General features: G+C 36.0%; 1 protein-coding gene across 6 annotated transcripts in view; it reads left to right on the forward strand.

The window, feature by feature from the left end:
- The first annotated feature begins 4,028 nt into the window (after nucleotides 1–4,028).
- uggt1 (UDP-glucose glycoprotein glucosyltransferase 1) overlaps nucleotides 4,029–12,941 on the forward strand; it is a 36,162-nt gene continuing 27,249 nt past the window's right edge. For 4 of the 6 annotated variants that reach the window (XM_051916105.1, XM_051916124.1, XM_051916115.1 and 1 more), the window contains exons 1-10: nucleotides 4,029–4,224; nucleotides 4,988–5,126; nucleotides 5,208–5,287; nucleotides 6,936–7,066; nucleotides 7,165–7,277; nucleotides 10,229–10,403; nucleotides 10,491–10,587; nucleotides 10,677–10,758; nucleotides 10,868–10,968; nucleotides 11,571–11,670. In XM_051916105.1, coding sequence (XP_051772065.1) covers nucleotides 4,101–4,224; nucleotides 4,988–5,126; nucleotides 5,208–5,287; nucleotides 6,936–7,066; nucleotides 7,165–7,277; nucleotides 10,229–10,403; nucleotides 10,491–10,587; nucleotides 10,677–10,758; nucleotides 10,868–10,968; nucleotides 11,571–11,670 — 1,142 coding nt within the window. In that variant the 5' untranslated portion in view covers nucleotides 4,029–4,100. The other 2 variants (XM_051916133.1, XM_051916147.1) reach the window with 2 other exon arrangements.

A 12,941-nucleotide genomic window follows, 5' to 3' on the forward strand; every position in this document is an offset into this window, starting at 1 on the left:
TCAATGCTTCCTGTCTTTATTTTTATTTATTATGGAGGTGCTCTGGGAAAGTGTCACACAAGCACAATTATAGATTATTATTTTCATTTTAACTGATTTAAAACTGATTAATACAGACAATAAATGTCATTAAGGTCGGAGGTTTTGTTTGTTAAAGAGATGTTACAGAATGGAAAGTGCTATTGAGGACAGTAAAAACCTTTCAAATAGGTGAGACTTTCAAAAGCATTTTTTTTTAAAATCTTACCAACCCTTTACTTTTGAATGGAATTCTGATATTATATAATAACAAATTCAATATTTTATCCAACTCAAAGTTGATGGAAATGAAAGTGCACTGCAGGAATGACCCTTCAGAGCTCAAACCCAGAGCTGACAGGCAGCATCTCCGCACACACCGCTGAAGCAGAAGCAGCTGACTCAGACGAGCTCTCCCTGGTAATTACAAAATACCTCCTGGCACGGATATCAAGACACGCTTCTTTGTCCTGTTGAATTGAACGGCGGAGAAGCACCGTATCAGCAGCCATTATTGTCTGAAATGGATGGGGGTAATCACTCCGGCTCCTCTGAGTTCTGCAGGGGTAATGAATTGCCACGCTGTGTCTTTTGGACAAGAGCCACGCCGAGAATCACTTGCACCCGGGCCATTGTTCTGCCAGGATATAATAAGAATTCCCAGTATTACAAATACAGTATATAGACAGAAGATGAAGTGGCTGGGGGAAGAATTAGGAGAATTTCTATAGCTCTGAACAATAAGTATTGAACCCGGACGATGAAGGCCTACAACGTACTTTTGTTTTGAGCTCAACAATTAACCATTGGCCTCAGCAGATTCTCAAATTCATTAAAACAAAACGAGCCTAAAATTATCCAAGCCTCATTTTAGAGGGATAGATAACCTGAAAATTAAATTTACTTAGGCTACCTGCGAATGTGTGTGTGTGAGTGAGAGAGAGAGAGAGAGAGAGAGAGAGAGAGAGAGAGAGAGAGAGAGCTTCTATAGACCTTAGCTCCGCCCCTTTTCAGCGCTGCGCTCGTTGTCTTTTGACTTCCGGTTTGTATTTCCACAGCGATCTTACGAATGATGAACTGTTCGTTTTAAAATCTTCCCAGTCTACTGACATTTGCTAAGACATCTGCTTTAAACACTACAATTCTCATGATAACTTTTGTTAACTCTACAATAAGTAAATCCACTTCACCAGCTAATTATTCTTTGAATAAGCAAGCATCTCCTTTGCTCCTGCAAAAACGGAAGTTCAAAGACAAAATTCTAAAGATGGCGGTGCGCACGTTTCTCTGGCGCATAAGGTCAAAGTCCCTTTAAGTCAAGTCATTTCACTCGGCGGCCATCTTAGAAATGCCTCTCGGGCATTCAAGTGCAGCTCCTATCTCTTTGAATGGGGAAACATCAAATTCTCCAAAGCTGTTCGCCAAGCTTTTGATTAAATTTCATATTTGAAATCACCAATGAAATCTGACAACAACTGTCTCATAAATTATTTCTAAAGGCTCGAATCATGACAAAAAAAAAAGGTATTTTTCAGAGCGTCTCTCGTGCCTCATTTCTGCGGCGCGCGTCTGACTGTTTCTATAGGAACCGGAGCTTCTAACGGCCGCTGCAGTGACGCGATGACTTTATCAATCGGCGATTGGCTCTTATTTAGAAGGCGGGACTTATTCCGCCATATTGCGCGTTGCACTTCCTCCCATTCAAAACAATAGGAGTGACACGTCTTGTGTTATTCTAGTCTTTGATAAGGTGTGTGTAAGTTTTAAATATTCTATTTTGTTTCAGTTAATGATTATTTTATTTCAAGTAATGACATTTTTATGGTTTTAGCTTTAGCTAAATATAATACTATAATAATAGGTAAATAATAATACAGACGGGAACGACACGTCCCTCTCAGCACCTGAAATGGTTCCTGCTCCCCAATCGTATCACAAAATTCACCTCAAATGGCTTTCTCGTCTCAGTAAATTAAGTTTTAGCGGCACTGATCTCTAATCATCAGTTGTCGCTGTAATCTACATTACGAGTGTTAGTGGGCTCTGAGCTTTGATTTGAACACACAGAGAGGATGATGTGGAACTGATGTGGCCATTTCTCCTTTTATGCGGGTGGTCCTTACATGGCTTTTAAAGGTGAGACATATAATTTACAAAGTCAGTGCCATGGAAACGTGATGTCACGTCCTCGAAAAGCTTTCAGACTCGATTGTTATTCCTGTTCCTCAAGTGTTTTCTCACAGCACTTCTTGAGGAATTTAGTGGCGACATTCGTTTTCTGGATCATTCTCTAAATTTCAGAATATTAAACTCCGTTCTGTATCTCATTGTTGGCTTTGAAGGACTTCTGCAAATCGCCTCCTAATCAGGGTAATTGATTTTTATGAGCAGACCCGTTTGGCAGCAGGCTGCTGGTTTTACAGCCCCCCTCGGAGATAAAAGGTGGGCGATCCAGCGGAAAGGTTAACAGCCACTGCGGCAAGAGGAGAGCGGCTCTTTTCTGTCCATGCTAATGCATAATGGAGCCACCTTGACCCCATAAAGCACCCAGGGCTCTCTGTCCCCTTAGAAGCGCACTTCGACCTGTCACACTTGATCTACTGTTTAATTTGACGCCGGAGTGTGCAATTTCTGCCACAATTTCACGGGGTGTGTTGCATACCCCAAGAAAGGCCAATGGAAGCATATACATAAATATCCGGCTGAAATATCAAGCATGCCCTTGTCAGTTCGGGCTCGGGTGGTAATAGCCAAACAGTTCCAGGGTGTCCAATCATGTCCAATTTTGATAAAAAAAGAGCATGCACCTGACCCGGCAGTGGGATTACACTGTTCAGCAGCATCTCTGCGTCTCTGCAGGCTGTGTGATTCTCAAGCACAAAAAATCGGCAAATATAAGAATCGCCTAAGGCTTGGAAGCCGAGTATCATATTGAAATCTAGATGTTTGTTTCCTCTTACAAGATGATTGAGAATCAAACAATGAGAGACATTCACCTTTGTTAATATAGTGCTTTATACACTGATTGTTTCAAAGCAGCTTCACAGTGATAAACAGGAATAGCAATCATACATTATGCAGTAAGTTTAACTTTTCTGTCAGCTCTCCCATGCAGTGTGTTCAATCAAGAAACAGGCCTACATGAGTATGATTTACAATCAATGAGTAGTTGACAAATATATAATAATATGTGACCCTGGGCCACAAAACCAGTCATAAGTAGCACAGGTATAATAGCCAACAATACATTGTATGGGTCAAAATTTTCGTTTATGCCAAAACTTACTAGGATATTAAGTAAAGATCATGTTCCATGAAGATATTTTGTAAATTTCCCCTACCATAAATATATCAGAAATGTATTTTTGTGAGTATGCTTTGCTAAGGACTTCATTTGGACAGCTTTAAAAGTGATTTTCTCAATATTTTGATTTTTTTTTTTTTTTTTTTTTCAGATTCCAGATTTTCAAATAGTTGTATGTCAGCCAAATATTGTGCTATCCTAACAAACAATACATCAATGGAAAGATTATTTATTCAGAAAATTAAAAAAAAAAAAAAAAAAACCTTTATGACTGGTTTTGTGGTCCAGGGTCACATATTTTAAAAATACTTTCACACGAATTAAGCATGTTAATGCTTGAAATTTCATGGTACCTACCCAACCATATGGGTTAGCCTATATATAGAACAGTATTTGTGTCAGTGGAATACAGTAGGGAGGTAGCTGTTTAAAAACTGATTAAAAATAAAAGCAGCATGAAAATAGGCATCTCTCACACACACAGTAGGGCGATGGAAAGCAAAACAACGCTGTATTTCGTAATTAGCTTAACGAATTAGCGCTACAAATCCAGTTTCCATTTTTTACACGTTAAAACAGAGTTAAAGGCTCCTGCGCGGTCTTCTTGAGCCAAAATGGCGGTTATGACAAATAAGCTGTCTAGCGTATAGCCAGCGAAAAAAAATGCAATATGTTGCTCTCTTACATGAAATTACTGATATATGTTAACAATAATATATAACACTTTATTGCTACAGTTGTTAATGTGACAATTATAATATGATGTGTGATTTTGCATATGCTTAAAGCTATTTTTCTGGAAAGGCACAGAGAGCAGGTCCCACACATGAACCGTGGAATGGACCACTTACTACACCGTCCAAACATGGCAACTCACGAAGCGGATTCAGAAGCCGGTGCTGGTATGATTGCTCACATTAACCTCAGCATAATTATGCCGCATTACATTTGTTGTAATAATAGTGTGTATGAATACGTCACATCAAGCATTTTGTGACTGGCTCGAAGCAAATGTATGTGATTAGTCATGCTTGCACAGGTATACTGGCAGTGCGTTACAAAGAAAAGCTCATTTAAACGCTATATTCTTCTTGTTAGATTCATTTCTGGATATTATTTGCTAACGGTGTTTCATTCTAATCGCACCTCATTCTCGTAATCTGTAAAATCGATTAGCAATCGTTCGCATTGTGATTATATCAGCCATATGATACCAGTTGTTTTTACTCAGTGTGTTCTAATTTGTACTGAGTGCTAATTCGACGATATAAAAAATGTAATTTATCCTCGTACAATATGCTTTGAATGAATTTGTTATAATGCAGGAAGTTAATGAGAACCCGGAACTGCTGCTCGATTTGAGCGCTGATTGGATGATGCTAATCTTAAAGTCCACGCTGAGTGCTCTGATTGGATGAGAGTCAGGCCGCGCTGTCAAATGAAGTGGAATACAAAACAAACAAGAAGCTATGCTTCAACACCCGTGTGATATACATGTATACGTTTTATGATGCTAGTTTTAGTCTTTTATGTCCGTTGGTGTCAGTTTGATGTATTTAATGTAATGTAGTTTAAAGGAACTGTTGTTTTACTTTCGTTTTCATATTTGAATGGCAATGTTTAACTACTCTGGAGCATTACTTCAAGATGATTTGATTTTCTCAGGATTTTGTGGGAAGATGTGGATGCTGTGTGCGGCACTGCTGGCTCTGGGCTCTGTCAGCTCTGTCAGAGGGGACTCAAAAGCTGTTACAACAACACTGACCACTAAATGGCCGTCTACACCACTCCTGCTGGAGGCCAGGTTAGCTGGAGCACAATGAAGACAGCATGTTTAATATATAGCTACAGTTTAATAATAATAAAAATGTTTTATATTTTACAGCGAGTTCCTTGCTGAAGAGAGTCAGCAAAAGTTCTGGGACTTTGTAGAAGCTAATCAGAATATTGAGAATGATCATGATGGTAATATTTCATCTGAAATCCATCTTTTACTTTTACTTCTTAGACATGAAAAGGCTTGTCAGCCTATGTTATGAAGCCTTTGAGATCGTATGTTTGATATTATATCACAGGAGTGCTGCTGTACTGAATATCATATGTTAAAATATTGCTTTTATGCAGGGTTAGTTCACCCAAAAATCAATCACTCACCCTCATGTCATTTCAAACCCACAAGACTTTCGATCATCTTTGAAACACACGTGAAGATATTTTTAGTGAACTGTCCCTTCAGCCGTTTCAAGACATTCATTAAGATATCGTAAAACAAATCTATACGAATCGAGCGATTTAATACAAGTCTTATGAAGAGACACTATGATGATCAGATGTAATTCATACTTTTTATTTACATATAAACATATATAGTGCAAATATGGTAAACGGAAACTCAAAACCATTTGCTTGACATACAGTACTGGTCAAACGTTTGGAAACATTGCCATTTTTAATGTTTTAAAGAAAGTTAAAGAAGTGTCTTATCAAGGCTGCATTTATTTGATCAAAAATGCAGAAAAATCAGTAATATTGTGAAATATTATTACAATTTAAAATAACTATTTTCTACATGAATATATTTTAAGCTGTAATTTATTTCTGTGATCAAAGCTGAATTTTCAGCATCATTACTCCAGTCTTCAGTGTCACATGATCCTTCAGAAATCATTCTAATATGATGATTTGTTATCAATGTTGGAATGTTTTTATCACCTGTGATACTTTTTCAGGATTCTTTGATGAATAAAAAATACAAAAAATTAACAGCATTTATTTAAAATATAAATATTTTCTAACAATATACACTATTGTTCAAAAGTTTGGGGTCGGTAATTGTTTTTTCTTTCTTTTTTTATGAAAGAAATGAATACTTTTATTCATCAAGGATGTGTTAAATTGATAAAAAAGTGATAGCAAAGATTTATATTGTTAGAAAAGATTTCTGTTTTGAATAAATGCTGTTCTTTTTTAACTTTTTATTTATCAAAGAATCCTGAAAAAGTATCACAGGTTATAAAAACATTCCAACACTGATAATAAATCATCATATTAGAATGATTTCTGAAGGATCATGTGACACTTAAAACTGGATTAATTATGCTGAAAATTCAGCTTTGATCACAGGAATAAATTCTATTTTAAAGTATATTAAAATAGAAAAACCTTATTTTAAATTGTAATAATATTTCACAATATTACTGATTTTTCTGTATTTTTGATCAAATAAATGCAGCCTTGATGAGCAGAAGAGACTTCTTTCAAAAACATTTAAAATAGTCATGTGTCCAATCTTTTGACCGGTACTGTATAAAGCGAGTACATATAAAGCAACATGTAAATGGATCACGTCTCTTCAGAAGACTTATTTAAACCACTAAACCATAATCTCTTTATGAACATTTTGAACCTTTAGAGTTTTGTGTCTTGCAAACGAGGAACAGAAATCTCTTATATGATGGTGAGTAATCGATGACAGAATTTTCATTTTGGGGTGAACTCACTCTTTAATATTAATTTACGTGCAGTTAATGAAAATAGTTCCAACATTTGTTGTGTTGTTGCTCTTGAAACACGTTTGGCCAATCAGATTACAGGGCTGTGGTCTATATTTCAGACACGGATCGGGCTTACTACGATCTGATCCTGAAAAGAGCCAGTGTTCTGCTGAGCCCCGTGCAGCTTAACCTGCTGAAGTTCGCCTTATCGTTGAGGACCTACTCATCCACCGTCCATTCCTTCCAGCAGGTGAGCGGCCATCCCCACCGCTGTGTAATGTAAACTCAGGAGAAAACCAGTTTGACTCAACGTGTTATTTTCTCAACATGCTCTGTTTGTTCATGTAGATCGCATCTAATGAGCCTCCTCCGCCTGGCTGTAAAGCGTTCTTCAATGTACATGGACAGACATCTTGTGACACAGAAAGACTTAAAGTCATGCTGGATAATGCCTTAGAACGGTGAGTCGCCGCAGCCTTCAGTCCAACGTTACCTTACAGCGCACGTGACTGAAAAAATATTGAATGAATTTACAAATTTGCACTTTATTTTAAGGTGACAGTTACACGTTATTACATGTACTTACTGTAGTAATAACAGTATAATCACAAGTATCTAACCCTAAACCAAACCCTAACCCTTACCGTAACTCTATAGTAAGTACATGTAGCTAATTAATATTACTCAGTACTTACCTGAGTAAACTGCAAAAAGACTATTTAAATATGAATTCTGCATGTCTCTGTGTGAATGAATGGCGCAGACACGTGGTTTTTGAAGCACGTGTGACACTCGCAGTGTTTTCAGCTTCTGCCGCGTCACTATATGAGGAATGCATGAACTTCATCTCCAGTGTCACTTCATGAGCATTTCACCATTTCATTTGAGAAAAACTATCGTCATATCGTAAACACACAGAAACTCAAAGGTCTTTACTGCCACCCGTCAAAATAAAAGTTTGGTTTAATTTGAAATAGTGACGGAAATATATTACTGTTGTACAATAGGATTTACCTACATCTCAATGTAATAATAATACTAACACTAACACTAATAATAATAATAGTAAATTATTATTAAAGCTTTATTTTTAAGGAATAAGCACATTTTTTCTTCCATGTTTTAATTTTAACAGTAAAGCTCTGGGGCCGTATTCACAAAACATCTTAAGGCTAAAAGTAGCTCCTAACTTGCCGATTTAGGAGAAACTCTTAAAAATAATGGGCGTGTCAGTGCTAATTTTAGGACTCCTAAATTTTTGCTCTAAGAGTATTTCACAAAGCATTTTAGTGCTAAAATTAGCTCCTAAATCTGTGAAGCGTTAAGAGTAGTCTAGAGGACTCCTAAGTCACTAAGACAAAATCAAAACAGTCCTAAAATGATTGTTGCTGCCAATCCGCCTTAGCAATCCACCCAAAGACACTGTACACCATTGAGGCAATAGCGATAGAGCCTTGGGTGCTGAAGCTTTTCTTCATAAATGCAATACATGTTTTGATTTATAGATTTGAATCTACGATAAAACGCCAAATAATAAATCTTTAATAAATAAATAATAATGCCTGATTACCTGTGGCAGTTGTTTTCACTAGTTCACACTTACAAATGATCAAATAGAGAAAAAAAAAAAAAAAAAAAAAATATATATATATATATAATATGGCGTGCTGTCCAAGGGGATCGAGGGCTCCGAGCTTGGAATTTTGCCCAAATCCAGAGTTCTCCTCATACTCATATCCCCAGCCAGCCGAGAGTGAGGAGCGGGTTGGTGGAGGGATGCAGAAAACTGTTGAGGTAACTATGCGAGTCGGCTCTCGTCTGTGTATATATACCTCCACTCAAGCTGATTAGATAGACCGTTTGAATGTGTTCCTCCAAAACTTTGTTTATAAAACATAATTTGTCACTTGAATTCTGCATTCTCTTGAGATGCAAACATGTAAGAGGCGGACAATTAGCTGAACATATACTAGTTTAATTAGTGACACTTAGCCTATATGGCAACATGATACCTCATTCTACAATATTTCTATGATTAAATCGCTGACAGAGACTCTTCCACCATCAGCCAATCACTGCCATAGCAACGAGGTCAACCCTGCCCTTACTCTTAGCTTAGTTTATTCCTTAGTAAATGTTTGTTCAGCAGCTTTGTGAATAGGCTTTAAGAGAAAACTCTTAGCTAAGAACTTTTAGTGCTATTTAGATGAACTCTTAGTGGTAAGATAAAATGTTTTGTGAATACGGCCCCTGTTGTGTAGCACTTTGTTTGACAAAAAATGTTTAATTTCATATGATTAAAAGATTAATTAAATTAATATTTTATTCCTTCATTTGACTGCCAGAAAAAAAATAAATAAATAACACAACACAGAATTTTCTGAAAAAACAAACAAACAAACAAAACAAATCAAAACATTTCATAGAAATTAATTAAAAAAAAAAAAAAAAAAAAAAAAAAATATATATATATATATATATATATATATATTATGAATTAAATTCTTAAAATTTAATTAAACCATTAAAATGGAATCCAGACAACTTAAAACAGAAAACACTGAATTTGGTAAAAAATAAAATGGAAACTGAGGAAAAAAAAAAAAAAAGTATTCATAAAAAAATATTTCATAGGACCCTAAAAAATTTAATTTTTGTTAAACTTTCAATAAATTGTTGTTAAATTGTAAAAGTTTCATGATTTCAATTAATTAGATATGCTTTTTGATTGTTAAAATTTAATTTAACCATTAAAATGGAGTCCAAAAAATTTAAACGGAAAAAAACGGAATCCAGAAAAATTAAAACGGAAAAAAACCTAATTTAGGAAAAAATAAAACAGATTTCATAGGGTCCTACTCAAAATAAAGTGTTGTCAAATGTTTTAGTTAGTCTGCTGGAGTGACTCACAAAATCCATTTTTAAATGGACAATATCTTTGGGATGCATTAAAGTGTTGTTCATTAGGACAGGAAGTAAATAATGCACTTTCAGATTTGAGTAATTCCATTTGTTATGCTTATTTGAAAGCACTGATTTATTTGACTCTGCAAAGTGATGCCACATAATAGATACATTAGATTAGACTAAAATTAGAATCAATAAGTATAAAATAAGGCAAAGCCATTTTTATTTGTACAGATGCTAGCGAATGAGTCTAAATGTTGGGCATGCTAAATTCCATCTAAAACTACATAAACATTCTTCATAACTATTGCGTATGTGGTTTTCATGTCCTCATATTAATTGAGAGACTACTGTACATTAAACATTTGACATTTTCAAACATACACTTTCCTTTATACAAATAAATGACATTGAACCTATTATAGTACTGATGTTTAAATTGTCCGTTTGTCAGCTAACTTAAACACATCCTAAACTGTTAAATATCATTGATTTTTCTTTTTAGGCCAAAGCCCCACCTGTTCAAAGGTGATCACAAATTCCCCTCTGCCAATCCCGATGCTCCGGTTGTGATTCTTTACGCTGAGATGGGCACCAGAGAATTCTCCAGATTCCATCAGCTGATGCTGGCCAAAGCCAACAAGGGCCTGATCACTTACGTTTTACGCCACTTTCTCTCTGTAAGAATCAAAACCAGGTGAAATCCCAATGCAGTTAAAGTTTTCTTGTCATCTTAAGATGAATAAGTCTTCCATATACCCATGCAGAACCCCAGCAAGAGTAAAGTGCATCTGTCTGGATATGGAGTGGAACTGGCCATCAAAAACCAAGAGTACAAAGCCAAAGATGACACACAAGTTCAGGGTACGACAGCAGTCTTAATAATGTGGTTTAGAAAGAATATTAGTGTAATTTAAAGACTAACAAACTCATTTTCTTTTCTCTTTTCACAGCTGGAGCTGATGCGAATGCCACCTTAATAGGTGAAAATGATCCTGTGGATGAAGTCCAGGGCTTTCTGTTTGGCAAACTCAAGTAACTGAACGTTTCATAAACACAAAACTCTCCATTGACTAAAATGCTTACTTATTTTCGAGATTACATATCTATATATGTTGATAGAACTTATTGTTATATTTGTCAGGACCATTTATCCCGAACTTAAGGAACAGCTGAAGGAGCTCCGGAAGCATTTGGTGGAGAGCACCAATGAGATGGCTCCGCTTAAAGTTTGGCAGATGCAGGGTGGGTGCCAACTATGAAATTCTCATTTAATGCCTTCTTGTTGGATGCTAGTGTTTGTATTAAAGCGGAAGACCTTGAGCAGTCTCTCTTACTGTGTTTTACCACGGTTAAGGGAGCAGAGCCTCTCTTGCCATTGCTTCAATGCATATTGGGCACACTTATAATAATGCCACTACATCAGGGCTCAATTATTATATTACCTGTGACTAAAGGAGCACTCGGGTAGCTCAATTGTCATTCTGACAGTATGCAAACGTGCCGTTTTCCACATTGTTAATTAGCTGTGGTTCTGCTGGCCTTGTGCGGTTGTCAAACACAACTCCCATTAGTCCAGAGCTCATTACTGCTCTATCAAGGTAAACTCATCAGAGACTAGTCACATTTAGCAAAACCTCTGAGCCAACACACACACACACAGAGTTGAACGCAATATTCCCAATAGTACTGAAAAAAGTGCTTTGGCACATCAAATTCATTATATGTAGAATTAAAGAAATTGGCGCAGCGTATACAGGTCATGGCTATTTCAAATGAGATCTTGAATATTTCAAGAGCAGAAATGCAAGTTTGAATGACATTTGCTCTTTATCCTCCTCCTAAAGATCTCAGCTTTCAGACTGCCGCCCGTATCCTGGCAGCTCCCTCTGTGGACGCTCTCACTGTCATGAAGGATTTGAGCCAGAACTTCCCTACCAAAGCCAGGTAAATATCCATCTCTCTATCTATCTATCTATTACAGTCCTAACCAGACATGATAAAGCAACACAATTCTGTTTCTTCTGGGTTTTTGTTTGTTTTCTTGTTTTGACATTTTGTTTTGAAATATAATTTCCCACACAGTTAACCCTTTCCTGAGTGCTTAACTTCACTATGCTGATTTGTGAAATCTTTCTCAGTACAGTTTGGGTCAGTTAACCCTTCCCTAATCCCTAACATCACTATTGTAATTTGTGAAAGGTTTCACATTATAGTTTTGGACAGTTAACCCTTCCCTGAGTGCTTAATTTACCCATTCTGATTTGTGAAATCTTTCACACTGCAGTTTAGGGTTGGGAAATTTTCCGGTTCCGGTTCCGATTCTGGTTCTGCCTAACGATTCCGGTTCCGGTTCCATTAAAATAATTAAACAACTAATAAAAAAATAGTAGTGAGGGAAAAATGCACAATACTCAACTCAGACATTCCTTTTTGTGTTTATTATTCTTGTAAAATGAATTTAACAGAACAAAATCTCAACAAATTCGCTAACACTTTACAATAAGGTTCATTAGTTAAATAAGTTAACTACATTAACATGAACTAATAATGAACTGCATTTCTACAGCATTTATTAATGTTAATTTCAACATTTACTAATGCATTATTAAAATCAAGAGTTGTATTTGTTAACATTAGTTAATGCACTGTGAAGTAACATGAACAAACTGTGAACGGCTGTATTTTTATTAACTAACATTAACAAAGATTAACAAATACAGTAACAAATGTATCACTCATGGTTAGTTCATAAATGAACCTTATTGTAAAGTGTTACCACAAATTAGATAAGATGCTTGAACACACATGTAAGATCCAGACAGGTGAAACAATATTTTTGTGAGTTGGATTCATAAAGACTTGTTTCTGAAAGAATGATTCAGTGATAGACACCTAGTGGCGTAACAATGCAATAGATACAGTCGTTATTTGAAGTACAGTTACTTTCAGAAGGTAGCCTAATTTATTATACATAAACACCAGCGTTTCTATCTGAATGATAAACTTTTGTATACTTCTGTTATAATTGGAATAGGCCTATTTGTCACACAGAAATAATGTGCGTTTGAAAATATTGTTTGTGAAGCTGTTTATAAGCAGTGCGAACGCAGATTTGAATGTTGCAATTTTATTTTGTCAAAGGTTTAATATACACGGGCGAATCGTTGTCATTTAGGAATTAGATCATGTGGGTGATGAAATCGAGAACGTGATCT

This window comes from Ctenopharyngodon idella, chromosome 2 (genome assembly GCF_019924925.1).
Source record: "Ctenopharyngodon idella isolate HZGC_01 chromosome 2, HZGC01, whole genome shotgun sequence".
In the NCBI taxonomy this organism is placed as follows: domain Eukaryota; kingdom Metazoa; phylum Chordata; class Actinopteri; order Cypriniformes; family Xenocyprididae; genus Ctenopharyngodon; species Ctenopharyngodon idella.